Here is a 16588-nt window from a genome sequence, read left to right on the forward strand (position 1 = left end):
TAATTTTATTTGCAAAATCCATTAAGTCAGCCCGCTTCTGCCGTGACACAACTCACTGCCCTTTCTATGGTAACTTCTAGTAAATTCTTAGTTAGTATTTTGAGCCATTTCACTTAGGATTTTCCTCTTCTCACCTCTCAACAATTGAGTCCTGACATTACCTAGAGCAGCCCTGCCCAACAGAAATATCATGCGAGCCACACACGTACTTTTAGTTTTCTGGTGGTCACATTTATAAAGTATAAAAAGCAACAGGTGAAATTAATTTAAACAACATATTTTATTGAACCCAATATATCCAAAATGTTATCGGCTCAACACGTAATCAATATGAAAATTATTAGTGAGATCCCCTTTTTTGCCCCCCCCCCCACCAAGTCCTCAAAGTCCCCAGGGAATTTGGCCCTTGCAACACACATTTCACAGGCTCAACATGCGACGTGCAGCTCAGGGCCACCATATTGAAAAGCTATGCAGGTCTCGAGCCTGGCAGGTGACCACACCTACTGATGCGCAAACCTAGAAAAATTAACTTAGTCACTCTCCATGGAAACCCTTAAAGAACACTGATGGAAACAATCACATTCTAGCACATAGATGGGGGAAGGAGCCCTAGCAACATAAGCGACAGCATAGCAACACCAGCTGTTGTACGAAAGGGAAATTAGAAAACTACTACTCTGAAGAGAAGCATTTCTGGGAAGGTCCGCCTTTCTCTATTTTGTTGGTATGAACTAAGGCAACTGGCAATACCTTTACACAACCATGCATTTGATAAGGCGCAGTTCTCGTTCTCTTTTCATTCTACACTACAGACACGGACGTATTTTGTCCTCAAGTTGAATGTCCTATTTCTCACTTAAGATGACAAACAGCAAAGCATGAAATCCTCCCATGATCTCGCTGGCCTTGTCGGTCTTGGGGTCACTGGGAGGGACTGAACTGCATGAAGCAGATTGGCCATCAGACATCTTCTCGTATTATTTTATAAAAATATCCTGCTAACTCCTGGCCAGGGCCTAGCCTTGCGGGCCTGGAGGCCTAGTTCCATTTTCTTCTCTTCCTCCCTTCGTTCTTCCTTCCCTTTGCAGAGGCAGAGGCTCCTTGGTCTATCAGACTAAAAGCTGGGGGTGAGAGATGCCCACAACCTGAACTCCCTCCCCACTGTCCGGACACTGTCCGGGTGATGTCCTTTGCTCACCCTCGGGGTTGCTGCTTTTTCAGAAACTTCGGAACAGGAAGGAATAGCACAAACAGCCCAGCTCCACCTGTCTGGGCACAGACAGCAATCATTACCCCTTGGCAGGAACAGCCACCCTGCATCCCTCCCCTCTGTCTGCTTACTCGGATGGCACTGCCTTCCTTAGTGTCTACCTATTTCCCCCTCTCACCACGCCTTGTCCATTCCATCCCAAGGGCATGAGGACTTACAGAACCGTGAGAGATGGGTGGCCAATGTGCTGACTTAATTTCCTAGAGTTTGGTTGTGAACAACAAAACTATAAAGTAATGGATTTTTCATAAAGATTTTATCAAAACCTTTCACTTTCTTTGTCAATGGGAGAGTTCACATCTTTGTTTATAGTATTGCCTATAAGGAGATCCACTGTTACCATTTCCAAGTACCGGCCCTTGCTTTCCTAGTGGGTGAGCTGACTTTGGCGAGAAAGCCCGTTAACACATCTGGATCGACCATATTTTCCGTTGATATCCAGCACAGATTAATCTTCCTTCACCACTTCAGTTGAAGGGGATTCCTCCCCTGTCTGCTTCTCAAACTTCAATGTGCATACTAATCCCCGGGGGATCCTGTTCAACTATGGGTCGTGATTCACTAGGTGGGTCTAGGTGAGCCTGAGATTCTGCATTGCTGACACACTTCCAAGTGATGTGGCTGCACTGGCTGAAGATCCTACCTTGTATTGTAAGGAGATAGCTCCACTCTTAGCACTACATCACAGACAGATTTGGTGCTATGAACATGACTTGCCTCCTTCCCTAGGAGAGCATATTCTTTTTTAAAGTGTCTTCCTTACGATGATTTCAAACAGATGTTTGTGGAATCCACGATCGAAAGGCTATCACTGTGGTCACTTATTTTTTATCGTTCTATTCTCAGCAACTGATTACAGTGACCAAGTCGTGATTTAGTTGATAGACTGCTAATGAATTTGCACATATCAATAGCAGTTGAGTGAGAGCCTGTCATCCCAGCTCTGCGACCTCCCCTCATTGCCATCAGAACTAGACCTCCATGGGATGCCTGGGTGGCTCAGTCAGTTAAGCATCAGACTCTTGATTTCAGCTCAGGTCATGATCTCATGGGAGCCCAAGTTCCTGAGGTCAAGCCCCATGTCAGCACGGAGCCGGCTTGGGATTCTTTCTCTCCTCCCTCTCTCTCTGCCTCTCCCCACCCCTCTCTCAAAACAAATAAATAAACATTAAAAAAAAAAAAAAAAGAATTAGACGCCCAGTCTGTACCCTTACTCTCAACATCTGACCAGGCAGAAATTGTATAATGAGAACATAAATGAAGCAAATTTCCCTTTAGTTTTTTGAAGCAGTTATAGTTTGCCTTTGTGATGCCCTTGATTTCAGATTCTCACCTACCTTTACTATTAACAAGTTTGTTTCTGCACCTCACTTGGATTCCCAGGTTTCTCTTAAGTTACCATGAGTGGTGATGTGCCTTGGCCACTGATTTCATACCTACTTCTGATTTGTTTTAAGCCAGGACTCTCAGGTCAAACACCTTCAGACTACAGACCCCACTGGTGCCCTCAATATCCAGTTAACCTAAACCTGACTATTTTCACAACTGGAGTTTTGCCCCTTTGTTCCTAGAACAAACTCCTCTAATGGATCTTGTCTGGTCTGCCTAGTGAAGTGTTGCTTTAAGCTTTGCTGTGATGAGTTTTAAAATGGTTGTCAGTACAATTTTCCCACTCACACTACCAGGGATCGAAATTTCAGCCTCTAGTTTTGGAACAAAATTTTCCATTTTTGTTCATTTCTCTCATGGCCAAATTTCTCTCAGGACTCATAAATGCATGCCTGATCTACAATACCCTCATCTCCTATGAGCAGATGAGAGAGTGGATCTCAATGATAGAGTCCAGGGTATTTGGTCATGCTTCCTTGACAGAAACTTCAGGTCTCCTCCCTCTTACTCATTTGATTCCAGCCTTATTTTAAAGTAGATAGAGAGGCATCTGTGTGGCTCAGTCGGTTAAGTGTCCCACTCCTGATTTTGGCACAGGTCATGATCTTGCAGTTCATGGGTTCGAGCCTCGCATCAGGCTCTGTGCTGACAGCATGGAGCCTGCCTGGGATTCTCTCTCTCTCTCTCTCTCTCTCTCTCTCTCTCTCTCTCCTTCTCCCCCTCTTTCTCTCTCTCAAAATAAATAAATAAACACTAAAAAAATAAAGTAGGTAGATATTATGCCCTTAAGTAACTAATAACTATTGACTGCTTTTCAGAAATATGAACACAGATAATATTTATGCTTTCATTAGAATAGTGTTACATTACCTGCTGCTGTGTAGAACTCAATTTTTCCAACCCAGCCATCACCAACTCAAGAAAAATCCTATAGGATATATCTGTGGCTGCTACTCTTAATAGTAATATGTCCCCTGGAAATATGAAACCCTGTGGGACGTACTTCCTAATTTAGAGTAGAATAATGGATCCAAGTGCTGTAAATCTCTTTGGAGAGTCTTCTGAAACTGACCTACATTTACAAAAATAATTGGTATTAATTTTACTTTTGTAAAGCAGGAAATTAATTAATGAGCTGAAAAGGTACCAAAATAAAGAAACCTCTGCAAATCCTTTCCCCCGCTTTGCTAAAGAATCATTTATTTCTTCAGCATTACCATTTCATCGATCCAGTGGCCGGGCCATAAACCAACGGTAGAAATAATGGAGGATCGCTTTGTTACTGTTACAGCTACAGGGGCTACCTTTGTTTTGATTATTGGCTCTCGGTTACTGAAAAAAGACCTGAACTGTAAAGAATCCCCATATCTTTATTCACGACTGTCATCCGAAGTCCTACTGCTCTTTATATGGATGAAATCTCTCAGACTGGTGGTTCAGAAAGGTGACTTTGTCCGAGTGTACTTGGTAAGAAGCCAAATCAAAGTCATCCCAAGTCTTTTTAGACCCGTATTCACTGTAGATCCTATTTTTTCTAGATATGCATGATTTTCTGTTTGACTAATCCTCACCCGCCCCACACACTGCCCACTGCTCTGTTTATATAAAAGGATTCCCCTGGCAGGAAAACAGGGCATGTGCATAAATTAAACAAAAGAAGTAGAACTGATTCAAACAGCCTACTTATGAATCATGAAGAAGAAAAAATAGTTTGACACACTTCGGATCATTTTAAAATAGATGCTTAAAATTTTTTTTTTAAAAATTAAATATCTGAAATGTTGTCGTGGGGTTGAAAATTGTTCAGCTTCATGACAGAGAGCTAACATCCTAGAGATCCAGGCAATTCTTTTCCAAGAAAGGTTAATGCATTGCTCTCTGAGTGACAGACCCCTATTCTTTAATGAGGACGGGCCTGGATATAGTGTCTTTGTTTAGAGTTTAAATTCAATTTCTACCATATTAAATCAGGGACAGTGTAACCCAGGACAGGCTTTTAATTTAAAAGCCCACCTAGCTCTGACAACAGCCTTCTCGTTGACATAACGTATAGTTCTTTATAAGCCAGTGAAGCATTGTTTTTATTTGCTAATCATAGCACCCCAACTGTGCCTACCTCGCTACATGAAATGGAAACGGTAATTTTGGCTTCCCAGGTCTATATGATGGATACCTTAGGTTTAGTGATATGGGAACACTTCCCACATCAGCGTCAAATACTTAGATACGGGTTTTTATGAATATGGTGTTATGTGATTGTAAGTAAAATTCAGAAATGACACAAAGTAAGTAACATTACACGAACACACTTAAGATTCTGTCTACGTGTATGGATCATACCAGTTCCTAGATGTTAGACGCTAATGTTGTCAACTCTGGAAAGTCCCTTGTAGGTAACCAGAGAAACGCCATTAACGATGATGTCCTTGGAAGAACACATACAGACTTTGTGGTGCTGCTACTCTGGGGACTGGGTAAACAGGAAGAATTTATAGTAAAAGCAAGACCAGAATTTTGGACCTGGAAAGGAACCTTGAATATTATCTTTTGACCGATCACATCATATAGATAGAAAATTAAGGCTCGGGAGGAGGAAACCAAATGAAGATTTAAACTTTGCGGGGACCCAGGGAGATGCACTCTGCCATCATGCTGACACACGTAGCCCAGAGCACTGAGGCGACCTGCCTGGGGTCTGGGCTATCAAGCAGCCAGTTCATCTCTTCTGACTCCTCACCTAGTCCACTGCCCCCAAAGGAGCTGCCTCTGGAAAGAAGATCCGTCATTGATATTCTACTGGGACCCATCATCTTAGGGTTGGAAAGGAAGTAATGCTGTCTTTCAGATCACTGCCTCTAGAACATCTCTGGACTGATTTATTTCCACTTGAACCCTTCTTTAGTTTCCTTGGCAACCGGTAATCTATATTAGTTCTGTGGATATACTAGACGTGAAATTACTGGTTTACGGTGGTAAGAAGTATGGCAGACACGGGAATGGCACGAGTAATAGCAGAATCTACAAACCTTCTTTGCATAGACAAATAGAAGCACCAGAAAGAACAAAATCATTCCATACATAAATATACCCCCGGGCAGTCAGGTGTAGGGAAGAAGAAAGTGAAAAAGTTTTATCCCAAAGCTTTCCCGGGCTGCCTTTTCCATCAGCAAGCACAGAAATGCCAAGCTGGGCTTCTGGATGCATCTTTCTCTGAGCAGAACTAGCACTTTATGGAATCTATCCCCACTTCCTTAATGCTGGCGATCTGGAAAAAAAAAAAAAAAAAAAGAGCTGGGGCAAGGAGGGATATCGTTTCTAGATAACAACACCCCTTCTGATTCGCTGCACCCTCAGAAACTCAAGAAGCAAACAGCCCCCTTCTCATAGAGAAGAAAGAATAATGCCTGGGCTTCATTCACAGGTCAGTAAATATTCACTGAGCATGGGACCTCCACAACCATTGGAGTAACTTCCCAAGGACGGGCCCGTGGTCTTCCTTCCTGACGGGCCATGCCACCAGTTACCAACGACACCGGCATATAGCCGGAAGGAAGTCACTCGGTGGTGGTCAGAATTGTGCAACGCCATTCAACAGAATTTGTTCTTCCTTGACATCCTTCAACACATTACGACTATTTTATAAGATTACACCTGACAAGCACTTTCTCATGACTGGTACCACACTGCACCTCGTATCTGATAACACCTAAGACTAAAACTTCTAATTCCTGATCTTGCTTCCATGGGCCTAGTTAAGGTGTCATTCAAATTCTATAGCAAGTCAAGCAATGTGCTAATTGGATTAGCCAGTGAGTTCCTACAAAGGGGAATCATTCTGTACCGGTTACCCAGTGGTTGGTGTTATTTAATATCACAGGTAAACGATTTCGCTCAAGCTGTAAAGTATAGAACACGTTTAACAGCAAGATGTGTACTTGGATACGCAAACATTAAAGAATTTTTTGCAAGTGACTGAGCAAAGACCCTCAAAGCTACTGAGCCAAGGAGTTGTGGATACTGTTCAAAAATGATAGCATCCATTTGTATAGATACTTTTAACTACGCTATGCAGGAAGTCGGCAAATTTCATCAGAATGTAATAACCATAAAATCCGTTTTCACCCTTATAAGTAAACAGTATATGGTTCAAGTGAGTGGGAAAAAAAAATACAATTTTTGCACTAGTTATTGCAAAGATACTGAAATAAGTATATCTATCACATAGATTTATGCATAAATTATTCCAACACATAGAGAAGCCACAGTACATGCACAGAGGACTGTCTGGTTGTGTGTGGATTTATATCTGTTAGGTAACTCAGAGATTTAAATAGCAAGGCCAGCACTCAAGGATGTTACAGAGACTTGTGGTGCTCTAGGGAAGATAGCGGGCCCATAAACCAATGAACAGATCTCAAAGTAACATAACTGCAGTGTTCCAAGCAAACTCCTGCTTCTTCCGTCCACGAGAGAGCAAAGATCAGTCTACTATGTTTGGAGCAGCATGTAATTAATGATGGAAACTCTCATGAAATCTCAGGGCTGGAGGATGATCTTTTAGTTCAACCCTCTGCATGATACTTAAAAGTTTTTTCTGCTACAACTCTGCGTCCAGTTTTCTAAATGATGCTTATACACTCCAATGTTGGGGAACTCGCTGCTGATAAGGAATCATACTTGATCTCTGGATGCCTTTGACTAGCTAAAAACTGCTTCCTTACATTGACTCAAAATCTGTCCATCTTACCCCAGAGGGCCCACACCCAAGTCCAGTGCCTGGCCCTCATTACAACCCTTCAGTACTTACCAGGGAGCTCTTAACTTCTCAGCCTTCTCTTCTACCTAAGGACCCTCAATCTCATCAACAATTTTCTCATGTGGCCTTTTTTCCCCTCCCACATCGGTACCGAATTCTAACCTAGAATCGGTGCAGAACTATATGACCTGGACAGAAAACACACTTAACATACTCTGTCTCAATTTCCACATTTGCAAAATGAAAGGGCTACCTCAGAGATTACTCTGAGGATCAAAGCCCTCAGAAAATTGAAAAAGTGTTACAAAAACAGAAAGAACAAGTTTCCAAGAACAAGGAAACGTAAAGTTGAATAACACAAAGACCACCATATCCTAAGGAAAATCTCTTCCAAAGGTAGCCAGAAATAAACTTTTGTCAAGAGTTTACTTTAGCATAGGGGCACCTGGGTGGCTCAGTCAGTTAAGTGGTGGACTTCAGCTCTGGTCATGATCTCACAGTCGGTGGGTTCGAGCCCCGCATCGGGCTCTGTGCTGACAGCTCGGAGCCTGGAGCCTGCTTTGGATTCTGTGTCTCCCTCTCTCTCTCTCTGCCTCTCCCCTGCTCCCACTCTCTCTCTCGGTCTCTCTCTCAAAACTTAATAAACATTTAAAAAAATTTTTAAAAAAAGAGTTTACTTTGGCATAAATCCAGGAACAATTTCAACCGATCTGTTTTTCTGAAAAAGCACTCCCCAACTTGTTGAGCCTATTTAGGCACGCCAATTACATCCAAACTTGATCCTTTTAAAATCAACGAATTTTAACAAATGAAAAAGACATGACTGAATCCAAAAGGAACTGATGACGTATCCTCTGAAACTGAACTACGCGCCATTCCTTCGGCTAAAACAATGTTTTAACGCTTTTGTAACAATCCCTCCCCTCCCTGGCTCTTATAATCCAGGATTCCTCCATGCTTTCAGAATAAAATCTAAATCCCCTTCATTGTCACCCAAGGAATTCTCCTTCCTCCTCTCTAGCTACTATGGCTCATTCACTCTCTATTCAAAGGACACACTTCACCTGCCTTGTTCTCTCTTCCCTGCCCCACCCCTACCCCATGCCTTTACACAAAGTCATAGCCAAGGCTCTCCAGCCATTGCCCCGCTTTATTCAGACAGCAGATTTTCTCCTCATTCAAACCTTTGCTCAAACAGCCCCTCCTCCGGAGTCTCATCTGAATCACTAAGATGGTTTGAGGTTCCTGTTTCTTTCCTAGTACTTATTTCCTTGTATTGAAATTGTTTGTTTTTCTGTCTTCCTCACCAGACAATGGAATCCTTAAAAGATGATGTGTATTTTATTCATTTGGGGGTAATTAGTAACTAGAACAGTGCCTTGCATAGAGTAAGTCCTCACTATATGCAGAATGAATAAGTTAATTAATATGCAGTAGAGGGAAACACAAATATACAGAAAAGTAAGCATTCAATGAACTGAGGAAAGGGCATCAATCTTGCCTGACCTATATCAGAATTCAGAACTAACTCCAAATCGATAAAGCACTTTTTCAGTGGTCGGAGGTGTAACCTGTATGCTATTTCCCTACCCATTCTTGATTGCTAGAACCTCTTTTATCATTTGCAAGGCACTTTCCACACATTCACCTGCATCGCGCCATTTAATCATTAATGCCACTGCAAGATCCTGTTACCCAACTGGGATTTAATGCGGCAAGCTCAGCATGAGGAGCACTGGACTTAGAGTCAGACAAGCTGAGCCCCAGGCCCTATTCGGCCGGTTGACTACTGGTGTGTTATTGGACACATCTCTTACCCCGTCTAAACCGCAGCTCCCTCTCCCACTTTGCCATCCTTAGTGAAGGTCAAGTGTCATTGTTACACAATGTTGTCATTATTATCCAAGCTGGCATTTGGAGGCAGCAAACTGATCCAGAAAGAGCACAGACTTTGGGTATGGTGGGCCAAGCTTTGACTCCTAGCTATGTCACATAATAGCTGGGTAATTCTCTGAGCCACTTTTCTCATATTATAGAGATACTAATGATTTTTCTCTTAGGTTCTTGTAAAGCGTAGTTGAGATAAAGAATATAAAGACATTTGTAAATTTTTCAAGTGCTATATGAAATTATTATTATTCACGGTTGGCCAGATTTAAGAACGACTTAGAACAGCATTGCTCAAAGTTCCCTGTGTGCCACAAGAGTGTTTAATAAGTATACCTTTGCAAAGTTATCAGTAACTACACATTAGCTTTTTTTTTTTTTTTTTTGCATATCAGCTTATTAAAGGCTCTGAGAAGTCCTGCTGTAGAGAGATCTGTTTAATTCCATTTAAGCTGCCCTTTTCCAATTGCCCTTTTCCAATTTATTTGAATATGGAACACATGTCATACCTTGTGGAACAGCAAGCATGAGAAGAGTAGAAATGTTCTTTCACCAGGTCGTCACCACATGACTCTCGTGATAGACATTCGGAAACAAAAACCAAAATAGTCAAAGACTAAAAACACCCCCCATTCTACCATCTACTCACTTATTGTATGCAATATGCCTGCTTGCTAGAAGACAACCAAAAAAGTATATACACGCGTACACGGGAAAAACCGAGTTCGAATTTTGAGAGGAAGTCATAAATTCTGAAGGAAGAAGGCATCCAGCTACAATTGATTATGGGTGCGAAGACTTAAAAACTGTTCCAGCTGGGCATTTGTGATTCCCACTGGCTAGACTGCACTCTAAGTAACTTCTGGACTCGTATGAAATGAACAAGAAAAAAAATACTTGTTCATTTGCACACACATTTCCTTTAAAGTCGTGAGTGCTCTTTTCACATGGTAGCAAAAGCTCACTTCATTATTTCAAATGGCTCTTTCTCAGAATCAACTCTTGTGACTTTAAAAGCCGCCATTAATTTCCCATTAGTAAACTTTAATTAAAATGAATATGTCTCATTGCTTTCAGCAGTTGCATTTGTAATAAATGTACAAATACATTCAAATCTTGCCCAAAACGTTTCAGATAGCTATTTCTGAACAAGCAAACACTTTGATGTTATTTCAAAGGACTGTATCTACAGAAAGCTTTTAGAACCTTGCCCTTACCTAAAATAACTAAAATTTCATGGAAATACAAGGGACAGTTACCAACCTAGCTAAAATCTATTTTATTGATCTCAGAAAGTAGCATGTTAAAACATGAATGATGGCCCCTGAGCTTTGAACCATTCAGTACCTCGGTGTTTCTGCAACATTTGTGCATAATGCATTGAAAAGAAAAGCTAGAAGAAGCAGAGGGGTGTTCCTAATTTAAAGAATCCTAATGGTCTAAGATAATGATCTAATACAACAATCTGTGATGAACTGCCTTTCACCAGCTTATTATCAAAGATGGACCTACTGCCCAAAGTTACATTCCAATACTCTACACTCGGAGAAGCTGAAACAATTTAGAATGCATCTGAGTGTTAAACTCCATGAATTTTTCGATCCCTTTCCAGTTTCCTACATTAGGCTAAAGTTTGTTTAAACATACTTTATAAGGAGAAAACGAGGTTGAGTCTTAGACCATACTTCCATCAAGTTACCCCACTACATCCCGAATATCGTAACTAGAATCCAAGAACAGGTGGATTAGATCATTCAGACTTACATGTTAAACACAATACTCTGAAAATGTGGGCAAATATCTGAAAATATTTTCAACAATACTTCCTCCCAGGGAACCATGAAGTAGCAGAAAAAAACCTCAAAACCCTGTAGAAATACTTAACAAAAGGAGTCTTGTGTAACCAGTTTCTCTAAGAGTTGGGTGGGTCACTGCATTTTTCAGACAGCCTGTGACTTTCCTTGTGCATTTGACCTTACCCTTCTTTCCCTCCGCCTCCTAGATCAGCTTTTCTGTATGGCCAGTTGACCCAGTGGCTGTGGTCTCACTGAGATGTATGTGGGCCCTTTTCTTTTCCTAATTATTTCTCACTTTCTGCATTTTATCTCCTGAGATAACTAAATGTCAATTTTCAACCGGGAAAATGTTTGGTTTCGACAGTCTAGTAAACATAATGATAATGAAAATTATTTTTCAGGTCACAGAATTTGATAATATATTTTTCATAAACTATCAATCTGGAGGAAGCATGGGCAGTTCTTCAGCTAATAAGAGAAGTGGCTGCATTATTTACATACATCTAGACATTTCAAAGGTGATCGAAAAGTAAGTGATTTCCAAATCCGGCACAAAGTTTGCAAAAGTCACCAAATGGAATGGTAAGCGTGTAAGCTTCATTTTCCACATTATCAGATGGAAACTACTAATCATAGGCACCTCACCACTAAACAATTTCAGTGATCAATGTGAACATTTGAGTTCTTCATCAAATCTGAATGGCTTCATATAATAATGGCTGCATATAAGGCTTCATAATGGTCATTCATGGAACATACAGCTATCACATTTAACCGACATTTCAAAGTCCTTTGAGTCCAAACTATGGAGCTTTCCAACACCGACGGGTCTGACTGCCTCTCACATACCACTTTTCCAGAAAGTATCCGTTTGGGGAAAAAAAAAAAAAAAAAGTTTCGCAATTTGAAAGTTTGCCGTCTATGGCAATGTTCATCCTGCTTCACAAAGCGACGACAGTCCCAGGAAAGGTTGCAAAATAACCACCCTTGCTCTTCTCCACGAAAACACTATCGTTCGCCGCAAAGAAAACAAGTTTTTCGTCCCATTCGGCAAATTCTCTGAGTTGTTTCCACATATGGGAAACATGTCCTCGGCACACTTAATGATTTATAAAGCCTTTATCACAAAGATAACTACAAATGAAACGGAAAAGGACACTGGCATACCAGCACGTAAGCCCCACAATGGTGCACTCACTAGGAAGTTTCCTCATTTTACTTACACTGCATACTTCTGGGCACTCTGCTTCATGATATTCCTAAATCTAGGCAGTGACCGCTCAAATGACGGCTCCCTCTGCCCAGAGAGTTTAGCTTTGTATTCCAGTGTCTAAGTGGAAGTGATATCTGTGTAAAAAGACTTGGTGCATCAGATGACAAGTAGCAGAGCGACCAATGAAGATGCCAAGTCCGATTAAAGTTTACAAGACGTGCCACCCCTTTTCTGAGGTTTCTTAGTTATGTGAGAAATCAGAATGTGGGGTTATTGCAAGCTAAGCAGAAAAGACATCATAAAAGTGAACCTACTCATGGTTGGAGATAGATATAAATATAGATTATAGATATAGGTGTCGGTATTCTCCAAAAAAGGACAAGCCGTCTGCCCACTAAGCTTTTTACTCGGAGCACAGTACTTCTCCCACCAGTGAGCATTCCAATGTGGGTACTTCTGAGCAGTAAGAATTCCCATATAACTAGAATTAGCAACAGGGAACAAAAGAAGCCATCCAAATGGCAACATACCCCACAAATTCAACATAATAAAAAAGGATTTTTAGAAGATGTGACAGGAATTCTCTCCCGGCCACTGAAACAGTATCACTAAAAATGGGGAGGGGGTAGCATATAAACAGAGAGAAGCTGGTGAAGCAGCGTGGGGACACAGAGGGGAGGGATGGGTTGATCAAAACCACTTTGCTGCCTGTCTCTTGCTTCTCACTTCCCTCCCCCCTTAGGTTGTGATCACAAATCTTAAAAATGCAAAACCCGGTATAAGAAAAAGAAAAAGAAAAAAAAAAAAAACCCACAAACTGAAAGAGTGTGACTAGGGTTACTACCACAGCAACCCTAAAGGATTTTCGTGCAAAAGCAAAGCAGCGAGGATGTTATGTGGTTAGCAATAGCAGTTCTCCCCCGTCCCCACCCCTGATACGGTACCTCCAGATCTGCCCGAGCTGCAAGATGTGGATCAGTGACTGCAGGAGCCAGATGCAGAAGGAGCAGGACGCAGACCTGTGTTTGCCGCTGGCCCGGGTGGCCCCGCTACTGTTGCTGCCGCTGTTGGCGGCGGCGATGTTGCTCTTGCTGGCGTTGGACGCTTGCCTTTGCGGCGTGGAAGGACGAGCCTCGCCTTCCGCGGCTGCAGACCCACTGCTGGCCACAGTCTTGCAATCGGCTCCAGGCTGCTGGCAGCTGGAGGCGGCTGAGGCCGTGGCGCTGTCCTCGGTGCTGAAATCGTGCACGAACCAGCGGAAGCTGAACACTTGCACCGAGAGCGAGCCGAGCACCACGAAGAAGAGCGTGAGCCCGAACCACCAGCGCTGGCCGCGCAAGTAGTAGTCCACGGCGAGCCAGATGTCCGTGCCCACGTCCGCGAAGTACACGGCCACGGCGGCCAGGATCCAGAGGCAGTCCCACAGCGAGTAGCGCCGCTGCTCCCTGCCCAGGCGCAGGCACAGCGCCGCCGAGCCCGCCCCGCTGCCGCCCGGGCCGCCAACGCCGCCGCCCGGGCCGCCCAAGCCCCCGGAGCCGCCGCCCGAGCCGCCGCTCCCGGCACAGCAGCAGCAGCAGCGCGAGCAGCCGCCGCCGTCCGGGCAGCAGCCGCCCCCGGCCGCCTCCTCGTCCTCGGCTCCCGACCCCGACGGCAAGCCCGGAGCCAATCCCTGCACCGAGCCCGAGTGGTCCGAGTTCTGCAGCGGGGTGAACGCCACGTCGCTGCTCTTCTTCATTTTCAGCCTCCCGTCTGACTTAGCGGCCATGATGCCTCCAAACCGGAGGAGAGCCCTCCTTTATCTGACACCTTTCCCCGCTGTCTCCTCCTCCCGCCACCTCCTCGCCTCGCCCCGGCTTCCCTCCCTGGCGGCGCGGCTCCCCCTCCTCCTGCTCCTGCGCCGGCTCGCCCGCCGCCGCCCGCCGCCCGCCGGGCTGGGCGCTGGGCCGGGCTAGCGGCGCGCCTGGGGCCGGCAGGAGCGCCGCCTGGCTGCCTGCGCGGAGCCAAGCTGCTCGCGGCGCCCCGCGCGCGCCCCTGCCAGCCGCCCGCGCTCCTCGCCGTCCCGGCCCCGCGGCTGCCGCCCGAGCCGCCGCCGCCGCCAGCAGCAGGAGCAGCAGCGGCCGCCGCGGCGCTCCTCGGACCTGCACATTCCTCTCCTCCCCTCGCGCGCGCTCCCTCCTCCCGCTTCCTCTCCTCCACCAGCTGACTCCGAGGGAGAGGATGACCTCATCCCTTCTCTTCCAGCTGCCGCCGCTCCCACCCCGGCTCGGGAGGGGCGAGGGAGGAGGAGGGCCCCGGAGGAGGGGCCGGGCCCGAGACTCGCGGCTGCGGTGGGGGTGGGCGGCCGGCCGGTCCCGGGGGCCGGGGGCAGCGGCCGAGAGGTCGACGAGGGACGGTCGAGGGCCCCCAGCTCACAGGATTTCGGGGGAACGCTGGGTGGATTTGAACGACACAGGGGGAGGGGCAGGAGGGCGCCGAGAGGAGGGGTCTCGGCGTCCAGCCCTCGCGGAGGTCGAGGAAGAGCGGGCAGGGGCGGGCGGGGCGGCGGCGGGGGCTCAGGGGGCGCAGGCCTCTTTGTATGCCGCTCTGATCTGCGGGTACCTGGACCAGGGCTAGGTGTGCAGCTGGGGCTGGCGACGGTTTGGGAGACGGGGTTTAACTCGGACACGAGGGCCCCGAATGCTGGCAGCGGCGGTGGGTGTGCCCGGCCTCGGGAGAGCCGAGAAGGGAGAGGGCGTGCGGGGCCCGCAGAGGCGCGGAGCGCAGCGCAGAACCGCCGGCCTGGAGTGCCGCGGCGAGGGGGCGGGTCCGCGGGGAGCCCCAGCCGGCGCCCTCGGGGGAGGGTGCGGGCCGGGCTTCTCCAGTGGACCCCGGCGCCAGGAGCCGGGAGGTGGGGAGGTGGCCCAGGCCCCCTCTGCGACCCAAGCCCACGTCGCCCGGCCAGCACGCCCCACGCGCTCTCCGCCGCCGGGCAGCAGCCGAGCCAGGGGGAGCGGCGGGCCTGGCGGCTGCCCTCCACCCACTCCTCCCTCGGGAGGGAAGCGCAGCACCCCTGGCGGCGGCTCCCGGCGCCGCGGGGAAGCGGGGCGGGGCCGGCAACCCCGGGAAACTGTGGCCCCGCCGGCAGGTAGGCAGCGGCGGAGCCGCGAGCGGGCGCCACCTCCCCTACTCCAAAAGGAGAATTACCTTCTCTTAAAGCTGTAGGAGTTACGGACTTGAGGTGTGGTCCCCCAACTCCAGAAATGACTCCAGTGAATCAAATCTGTCATGGGAGTGGTTCGCCAAATGAGAAACGACGAGAATATAGGATATTTGGGGGCTTGAAAAAAAAAAAAAAAAGATCCTTAAAAACCCAACGCACGTAGGATCCTCATTTTGTTTTTAAAGCCAGAAAACTTAGTCTGATTTGTCTCGCTTAACTTTTGCAGTGTAAGTGACAGAGAGTGTAATTCTTTAATTACACTGTGACTCACATGTTTTAAGACCAGAGGGAAGTGAGGCAACACGTGTTACACTGCCATTAAGAGCGCCACTTGTGGTCTTCTAAGTCTGGAGGCGAAACATAGCACCCTCCTCTCCTTCCCCGTTGTAGACACCAGGCTCCATTTGAACTAGTGTGTGCGCCATTCTTAATTAGTAGCATCATGAAGTAGAAATGCAGGGGAAAAAATTCTCTGCGCGTAGAAATAGCCACGCCGGACATCTGGTGGTGCTAGGGCTCATCGGCTGTTTTAGCACCAACCTGGACAAAGTGGAATTCGCTCCAGCCCTGGATGCGGCCTCCTTTATTCTTACAGGTGGAGGCCCTGGGCGCCGCCTTACTTGGCCTTTCCTGACTTTGTGGCAGGAGCCTGTAGGGCCACACCCTGTAGGAGCCCCTGCCCCTTACATGGCATGTACAAATCCATTATGTCTAGCAAAAGTCATGGCCAAATGGTGAATAAAGGTCAATGCAGTATCACGGAGCCAGACAGAACGCCAGGCAAAGGGCGTATTTTTAAATCTAACTTTAAACTCGGATCCTCCTGGAGTGAGAAAATCCTTTCTAGAATAACACTCTGGTACTATTTCCCCAAGGTCCAAATCTAAGATTCCATCTCCAGGGCACTACAGCTCATCTTACTGTGTGCCAAACCACTGGGGAGAGGTATGATCTCTTAGGTGACCGGGTCCTAAGGGATGGAGTGTATTCTAGGTCAAATGCAGTGCCTTAAAATTGTTCCAGGGAAAAGAGCCTGCAGAGCATCTGAGCTTCTAAAGGCCTGGAGCTGACTGAA

At 46.2% G+C, this 16588-nt stretch overlaps 1 protein-coding gene across 2 annotated transcripts in view; it reads right to left on the bottom strand.

The window, feature by feature from the left end:
- The window catches only part of XKR4 (XK related 4), a 429303-nt gene extending 415122 nt beyond the window's left edge, over positions 1 to 14181 (bottom strand). For both annotated transcript variants that reach the window (XR_015247001.1, XM_086695922.1), the window contains exon 1: positions 13259 to 14181. Coding sequence is in view for 1 of the 2 variants with exons in the window: in XM_086695922.1 (XP_086552048.1) it covers positions 13259 to 14079 (821 nt within the window). In the remaining variant the exon portion in view is untranslated. The remainder of the gene's footprint in view (positions 1 to 13258) is intronic.
- Between the last annotated feature and the right edge of the window lie 2407 nt (positions 14182 to 16588).

Source organism: Puma concolor, chromosome F2, assembly GCF_028749965.1.
Source record: "Puma concolor isolate L17-30 chromosome F2, mPumCon1.1.hap2, whole genome shotgun sequence".
Classification (NCBI taxonomy): domain Eukaryota; kingdom Metazoa; phylum Chordata; class Mammalia; order Carnivora; family Felidae; genus Puma; species Puma concolor.